The 9,134-nt window shown below is 37.4% G+C and overlaps 1 protein-coding gene across 2 annotated transcripts in view; it reads right to left on the bottom strand.

Moving 5' to 3' along the window:
* The window catches only part of LOC111875544 (ruvB-like 2), a 24,284-nt gene extending 20,559 nt beyond the window's left edge, over nt 1-3,725 (bottom strand). For both annotated transcript variants that reach the window (XM_023871880.2, XM_023871879.2), the window contains exons 1-2: nt 3,504-3,725; nt 1,349-1,462 (exon numbers count right to left, since the gene is read on the bottom strand). In XM_023871880.2, coding sequence (XP_023727648.1) covers nt 1,349-1,462; nt 3,504-3,509 — 120 coding nt within the window. In that variant the 5' untranslated portion in view covers nt 3,510-3,725. The remainder of the gene's footprint in view (nt 1-1,348; nt 1,463-3,503) is intronic.
* Nucleotides 3,726-9,134: the final 5,409 nt, after the last annotated feature.

Raw genomic sequence — 9,134 nt, 5'->3', positions numbered from 1 at the left:
AAAATTAAATTTTTTTTTTTTTTTTTTTTTTTTTTTTTTTTTTTTTTTTTTTTTTTTCTTTTTGTGTATAAGATTTTATAGGAGGCTCATGATGTAGATGTAGTAAATCAATGTCAATTGTTCAGTCGGTGCCTCATCTTACAAAGTGTTGTCCATACTGTAGGGAATGTAAACAACGACTCGTTTACATTTCCTACAGTATGCATGGGGAAAAATGTGAAGTCAGATGATAACTGATGTCCTGTTCTACCCCCCCCCCTTCTTTCCCACTGAAGACCCAACCTTACTTAGCTGTGACTGCTTATTCAATCAATCAATCGATTTATTTGTTCCAAGAATCCATATTTGGCGACACAACCTATGGATATAGAACAAGTCAATAACTACATATTAATATAACATACATATCTTACATGACTCAACCCTACAATAAAACTCAACTACCCACAGATTTGATACACATCACAATCATACAATACATCATCCCACTTGCAACAGTTCGATAACCAAAAGAAACCCTGTATCCTAAATTTATATATTTTTAAGCCATCAGATATAGAACACGTCACAATATATATATTACATATTCCATATATTCACAACTATCTTTCACGTGCAGAGGCCATATGCTTCATCCACAATGTGTCATGCTGTGACAACAAAGAACTCACTTAACATGTAAACACAGACAGGGAATAAATATTGAACAACATAGTATCTTGCTGGTTTGTTCATGTGACTCGTCATGACTCTAATACTGTTCTGAATACGATGTCCACTTTCTCCTATACATGGTACATATGAGAAAGTAATGAGAAGGTGAAAACAACTAGGCTTACTTTTTAAGAGATTTACATCTTTTCAGAAACCCTACATGTGAAAAAATGGGTTTGGGAATGCCATCTGTCTCTATGGATGTCTCCTCATTCGCTCCTGAATGGTTGGATGCATTTTATTCATATTCAGTACTGAAGAGTTCATCCATTACAGGTCAGTGCTTGGTGAATATGAACATTCTAGCTCCAAAACGAGAGGCTCTTCACATGGGCACCAAACATCAAAATGGTGAATTTCTCGAAAATGGCTCCAACAGTTCTGATTCAATTTCGGTATTTTTTTTAGAAAATCACCCTAAATGAAACTGCAAAGGTGAAATCTTCTTGAAAATAACATTAAATGCACTAGAGACCCAAAAATTATGCACCACATACATGTCCTACCTTGTACAATCAGCAACCAAAAATGATCTATTGTGCAACAGTTGATCACATTTCCACAATAAAGTAGTACAGGGCAATCATGTATGAGGAAGTATGTGCTACATCTTTGCACCAATTTTTAAACTTACATGTCTCGGTTCTAGACTGTCATCAAGTCCAAGTCCACGAATATGAGAATGAGCACCAATTCGCTCAATCCTTGTGATTTCTCTCACTTCTTGTACTCTGGCTGCTGCAGCTGCCTGTAAATATACAAAAACAATGTACATGTACTCCATGGCAGGAAAATTTCTTGGGTAGTTAATATTCACTCAGTTGATCATAAAACTCTGTTATGGAAGTCAGATATTCATAACCACTATCACAAAAGCCAACCATTATACTCTAACTTGAGCTAATTTAACCCAATACAAGTCTTCACAACCTATTTCTCAAAAATGAACTTTAGGTTCCAACATGCAACTCCCCATTAAGTTTTATAACCAAAAATGTTGTGTGCATTTAATACATACCACAACAGAAACTTACTCCTAACAATTCATCACATAGGGAAGGTAGTAGGAATATGTCAAGATGCTCTCTAAGGACTTGTATTATGCTTAACCCCCCTCCCCATGGACACACACACACATACACACACAGATAAACCCATATTTAATGTTCTTTGATTTAAGATTTCTCCTCATTTAATGTTCAATTCCATGGATTCCTTGTCCATAATTTCAATGTCAAATTTCTTCCAATTAACATTTTCCTCAGTTATGTGTTCAAATCCACTGTTCCCTGTAGAAACCTTAAATGAGGGTTTCAGTGTTAACTGTATTATTACATTAATCATGGGTGTCTCTAAAACATGTTCACAAGAAACTTACAACCAAACTGTAAGTAAAAAAAAAAGTAAAAGTAAAGTAAAGCTATCCCTGTAACAGGCTGTTAAGGCCATAGGGTTGTGAGATGTTGAGGGTCCCACATTATCTAGACAATCAGCTCAAAGATGGCAGTAAGGTTGTCAGCCTTACGTGCCTGCCGCGCTTTACTCTCCTGCAAAATATTTCATTAATTCCTGGTACTCATTTCTGTTAGAGGCTGAGTTGACCCCAGGGTCATAGTGCGGCTGGAAGGATTAGATCAACTGAAAAAATCCAATGACCTCATCGGGACTTGAACCCGCGACCTTCCAGCTTGTAGCAGAGCCCCTCAACCAACCAAACTGTAACAAGGAAAAATAAAAAACACATTAATTATTATTTTTTACATCATTAATCTAACTTCATGAAGCAGAGTCCTTCTTACAAACAGTTGCTCAGCCGGTCAAGAAATTTCCAGCATTCTATGTAATCTGAAGGTTCAGTAAAATGTACACAAGAGCACACCACTGGTTCGTACCCTGGGCCTAATGAATTCCATTCACACCTTCCAATTCTCTTTTCTTATGGTCCATTTTAAAATTATCCTCCCATCTATGCCTTGTCTACCACATCCCCCATCCACCTAATTCTCTTTTTACTTGGTCATCCTAATTATGAATACTTGGCAGGAAGTACAAATTATGAAGCTCATTATGCACTTTCTACAGAACCCTGCTATTTCCTCCCTCTTAGGTCCAAATGTTCTCAGCACCTTATTCTCCAGTATCCCCCTGCTTATGATCTTCCCTTAATGTGAGGGACCAAGTTTCACAACCATACAGAACAACATTCTACCTTTGTATATTTTAATCTTCACAGTTTTCTTACTATTCAATAAATATACATTATTAAATCCGTAATAGTCATGGAATGAGATGAATTTACGCTTAAAAGACACATGCTGTAAATCACAAAAAGGGAAAACAGGGAAGAGGTTTGCATCTTTTTAAACATATTAAGTGACAAATCTATGACTAAGACACTTGGTGTCCCTAAAATATGTCACAGAAAACTTCTTACGAACCATAAGACTACAAATGAAGTAAACAAGTGTTTTTCATTTATCCATTTCATAATAAGTAATTAAATAAAAACGAGAGACAGAAATAAAATGTTGAATTTGTAATACCAGCCATTGAGCAGGTAAATATATGTTCCCCAAAAGAATTATGCTTAGTTAAGCAAAGAGGCAACTTTTACATATCGAGAACACATGGGAAGGCCTGAATTCAAATTTCTCTGGAAATAAATGCATATTAATTGCATTTACATCATTATATGAAAGTGCCAGTAGGAGGGCTAACACCTCTGCATTTAAACATTTACATAAACTATGCTAAATAAACTTAAGGAATAATAACGTGCAACTACTCACGGCCATTCCTTCGGATTTTGCGGCTTGTTTACCAAGGTGACCAACACAATCCACAAATTTTCGAAACAGTGCGCAATCAACAAAGGTTACGTTATTCAAAGAACCCTTCAGATCCACAAAATCCTTCCAGATACATTAAATACATTCTAGGCACAAAAACTACAATAACGCCAGTAATCAGTTATTAGTATTTACACAGAACTCACAGGAAACTATTACTGTATTCCTACTAAGACAATCTTCGTTTCGATGGTTGGTTCCCTGCAGATCCGCAACCGGTAGGCAGTACTACCAACGCGGAACGTTGATTATAAGAAATTATAAATGTGCTGTAAATAATGATTGGTAGAACAATCGTCTTGTCCAATGGATAAATGTCCAGAAACACAATAATTCTACTATTATACCATCGCCACAAACTTTTAGATCTTATTAAGAGTATGGTCTTTGTTGACAATCACTAGCCAATAAGCTAGTCAATATTTTTTTTTTTAATTCCCATAGTGGGGGTGGAATCCAGCTGGTTGAGCAGTGTCCACTCGGCAAGACCGCCACTTATCGGCCAATTGTACATGCCCCGGGTAATTTGGTGGAATGAAGATTGGCTGGGGAAACCGAAGTACTTGGAGAAAATTTGCCCCAGCGCCACTTTGTCCGCCACAAATCCCACTTGATCGAACGCAGGTCGGCGCGGTGGGAAGCCAGCGACTAACCGCTTGAGTTACGGCGCGGCCTCTAGTTAAGAATTTAACTGTTCTGTGAGCAACGCAGTGGTTCATAATCATCTTCACCCTAAAAGACCACTGCTAGCCCAATTTGAACCAGATGAACACATGTAAGATTTGAGGCTTTCACGGCGGTGACTATGAAGAAAGCAGTCTTCTGGGATTTGGCGCCGTGTATATGTGGTGTTAACCGACGTTTCGGAGGAACGTATCGCCCCCATCTTCAGGGTTGAAGAAAAAGTATAGGTAAATCTGCAAGCGACAACACCGTGAGACACGGTAAAGCAGTCTGCTTGCAGATTTACCTATACTTTTTCTTCAACCCTGAAGATGGGGGCGATACGTTCCTCCGAAACGTCGGTTAACACCACATATACACGGCGCCAAATCCCAGAAGACTGCTTTCTTCATAGTCACCGCCGTGAAAGCCTCAAATCTTACATGTGTTCATCTGGNAGCAGTCTTCTGGGATTTGGCACCATGTATAAGCGGTGTTAACCGACGTTTCGGAGGAACGTCGGTTAACACCACTTATACACGGTGCCAAATCCCAGAAGACTGCTTTCTTCATAGTCACCGCCGTGAAAGCCTCAAATCTTACACTATAAAAGTTGTCCATTTTGCTCAACATTCTCCAGAAATGTATTCCACCTTCTTCCATGATACGAGGTGAAGGTAAAAGAGGAAAGCTATCCTGTAACAGACTGTGCAGGCCCACAGGGTTAGGAGACGTTGAGGCTCTCACATTTTCTAGATAGTTGGCACACAGATGGCAGTGAGGTTGTCAGCCTTACATGCCAGCCGCCCTTTACCCCCATGAAGATTCTTGATACTTATTTCTATTAGAGGCTGAGTCAACCCCAGGACCATAGTGTCACTGGAAAGATCAGGACAATTGAAAAATCCAATAACCTCATCGGGAATTGAACCCATGACTTTCCAGCTTGTGGTGTAGTGCCTCAAACAACTACGCTACCGCATGCTTCCATTATAGAAGATGATAAATATTTCTGTAAAACAAACTTGGAAAACTGAACTAAGTTCTGCTCTGCAAGCATTCAACACAATACTAGTCTGTTTCTTTATAATATTGTATTGTTGAATCACCAACAACTATTGATACACAAATTACAGTGTTTCATTCCATTGCCAGTTTCAGAACTGAAAACAGTGTATTGCTTCTCTAGCAAGATGTATGTTAAAAAGCCTGGGCTTGCCTTTTGATGATATAAAATTATTTGTGACTTGAATGTACAAAAACTTGTGGTGGCTAGCATGTGTATGTCAAATTTATGAATTAAGTAGTGAAGGAGATATTTTTGCATCCACCAGATCCAATAAATCATCTTTGTTACCTTTCAAAACCATATATGTAGTATATGATTGATGGCCTTAAACTGTTGAGATAGCAGATGAAATTCTGTAACCACTCTGGACCATGAGACTTGACCACAAATGTATCCAGTATGGCTTAATTGTTACTTTGGGTTAATGATCCAATACTGCTTATGCATTTACTCTTTTCATTTTTAAAACTAAGTTCATGGTATCAATTAATATTTTGTGCAGTATTCTGTATTAGGATTTACACCTAAGTAAAGCTATTGTAACCTCAATAAATAATTTAAAAACAAGGCAAGAAAGAATGTGAAAGGAAGTGGTTATAGCCTAATTTGAGGTGCTGTCCTAGCATATGACTGGCTGGACTGAGGAACATCTTGAAAAAACTGTCAGGATAACTAGTGTCCTGACAGATTTGAATTAGTCACCTCCTGAATGCTAGTCAGAAGTGTTACTGAGTAAATCTGCTTGGTGTCATAGAAAAAGGGAGCAATTTTGAAAAATAAAAAATATAGAAGTCAAGAAATCTTAACTGAATAATTCAAATTATTTCACTGTACAAGGCATGTTACTTTGGGATAGGTGCTGCTTTTTCTCGTGTGGATATGATGCCTAAAATCATGTACATATTTTTATTTCACATATCTGTAGTGATCAAAGAATATGTGTTTTGCAAATGTTTGATCCTACAAATGTAGTATTCCACAGGATCAGATGAATGATGTATCCATGAGTACTTACGTGACATCTTAATTAGGCAATACATTTTATGAATTTTATTTTACCATCAACAAGTATGATACAAGAGTTCTGCATCTTTCCACCTTGATTAGATTAATTTCTTTTGGAAATTCTAGTACATAATTGCACTATATTGGTTGTACGCCCTGTTTACTATATCTTACATTAATAACAAAACGTTTTGGTATGTGCTTGATTTATTTTATATGCAAAGTGTGAAGTGTTTTAACTTTTTTCTTTTTTTGGAAATACTTATGGCTTACATGGACAAACCTACATTTTGTCTAACTGTATAAATATGAACAGTGCCATGTACATGTTGTTGACACAATCTTAGATACTAATGACTAGAAAGGCAGCAAGCTCTCCTTTAGTTACATTTTCTTTATTTGATAAATTTATTTTAGGAGCTTCAAGTAATAAAGATATTGCACTGATGTCTTCAAACAGGCATTGTTTTCTTGTCTATCGATTAAACTGTGCCTGTATGATTTTTATAGCTTTTTTTCAACTTGAGTTAATCTTGGGAAACAACCTTATCCATGGGTATCATAATAGTGTCACTGTAATATATTGAATCTTTTCTATGTGGCATGAGAATATTCAGTTCCATGCTCATGGATTTTGGTGTTTACAAACACCTTCATTACATCACAAAGTGAGGTGCAGATTGCAGTTACACCATACAATAACAGTTGTCTTGTAACATGTTCAGGAACAAGGAATGAGAACTGTCATAATTTTTTATATGCAGCTTCAACACAAAGAAGCTTTTTGCACTTAACACAGCCATTCCCTCAGAATGATGTTGGTAATTTAGTTACTTTGTGTTGCTGTTTCAGCTGCTGAGGTTATATAAGGTTGAATGAAAAGTGGCAAGATACTTGTGATGAATGGGAAGGGATCCAGGAGGATGTGTTCATGGTCTATTTTGAACTATGAACACATTACCTGTCCAAGTGACTTCAGAAAATTGTGAAGTTAGTTAGGATAGCCAGTTCCCGTCTGGAATATGAAATGGATATAGTGTGACCACACATTAGATCCGTTAACATTGCTGTCTATTATAAGAGAGGTGAGAGAAATGAGACAGGTATGAAGAACAGGAGGGGAAAGTGAGAGGTGGTCCTGAAAGTATGAAAAATAAAGGTGGTAGAGGTTAGTGAGAAGAAAAGGTAGAATGAGAATCAGGAAAGTGAAAAGGGAAATATGCTAGTGTCAAGGAAAATAGACGGGAAGAGAGTCATAGGTCACATGTTATACAAGTTTACAGAAAGAGAGGTGAAGCACTAAGTGTGTGTTTTATATTAAGTTTAACTTTGTTATTTAACTATGCTGTCGGTATCAAGATTACACAGGGCCATTTATAGGATGATTAATGGAGCAGCTGGTGGAATGAGAATTGGCAGGGGAAACCAAAGTACCATGAGAGAACCTGCATGTGTGATGGGAGTGATAGAAAGATGTGGGGGGGGGGGGGAAAGGGGTTAAAGAGATTAAACAGAAGAAGATGGACAAGTAGAAAGCACAGGGGCAGATGAAGAAAATGACGAAGAAATTTATCGGCAAGTAAATATGGTATTGACTTCCACAAGCTACAGGAAGGGTCCATATTGCCAAGCATATTTTCATTGATATTGAAAAAATATTAATGAATCTTACATACACTGGTTAGGACTGTTACTCGAGGTGCCTCACATTTCTGGCCAACTTTTTATTTTAACTTGAAATGGAGGTTGACAATTTCAAATGTGGCAATGGCATGCTGAGGTTATCTCTGACAACTGTCACTCACTCATGGAGCTGAGCCCTGCTTGAGAAGCTGCCAATTGTGTGGCTACTCAAGAACTTCCCAACATTTTATGGAACCCACAGGTTCATTACCATGTTCACAAGAGTCCTCCATTGGTCCACATCCTGAGCCAGATCAATCCAATCCATCCTATCCCTCTAAGAACCATTTTAATATTATTCTCCCACTTAAATATTGGCCTTTCTAGTGGTCTCTTTCCCACTGATATCATGTATGCATTGCTCTTCAGCGAATTTGTGCTACATGTCCTGCCCATCTCATCTGTCTTGAACTGATCATTCTAATTATATTTGGTGAAGAGTACAAGTTATTAAGCTCCTCATTATGTAGTTTCCTCCAACTTCCCATCACTTCATCTCTCTTCGGTTCAAATATTCTGACACCTGTCTGGTAGTTAGAATTGATATAAATCAAAATGGTATCCACTTCTGCAATCAGTCACACCATATTTTAAATAAAACGTTTGTAAAGGAAGTGAATATTAAAGGGTGCGATCCTGTGGGTTGTAACACTGTGTTGTTTAGTAGTCCACTATGTTTTGGAGGAACATACTGCCCCCATCTTCAGGGTTGATGAGTAAGTCAAGTACAAAAACAACAAGAAAGAGTGGAAAATAGAGAGAATACTGTTCAAGCAATGATGGACAGAAGATTAGAAAGCTTTCAGTCATGTTTGTTTAAAGGTCCTTTGTAGTGTCTCCTTTGGGGAATGTGGAGAACATGGCAATCTAGCATGAAAATAGGTGTGAGTATTGTAACTTCAGTCATGTTAACAGCTGATAATTATGAGTGCACAGCAACTAATGATTGGTGAAATGAGTATATATATGATAAACGATACACACTCCGTCCCAAGTGCAAACAATATATATTATATATCTTTGATCTTGTTCTCTTCTACACTACATGTTTCGGCCTCTATCGGCCATCATCAGGTGTATACTCTTAACGTTGCTGCCACACTGAAACCCAGTCTAAAATTTAACATTTAAAAAACACATTGTTATTTTTT

This window comes from Cryptotermes secundus, unplaced genomic scaffold (genome assembly GCF_002891405.2).
Source record: "Cryptotermes secundus unplaced genomic scaffold, Csec_1.0 scaffold468, whole genome shotgun sequence".
Classification (NCBI taxonomy): domain Eukaryota; kingdom Metazoa; phylum Arthropoda; class Insecta; order Blattodea; family Kalotermitidae; genus Cryptotermes; species Cryptotermes secundus.
The sequence above is the reverse complement of the archived record's forward strand: the minus strand, read 5'-3'. Positions and strand labels throughout refer to the sequence as shown.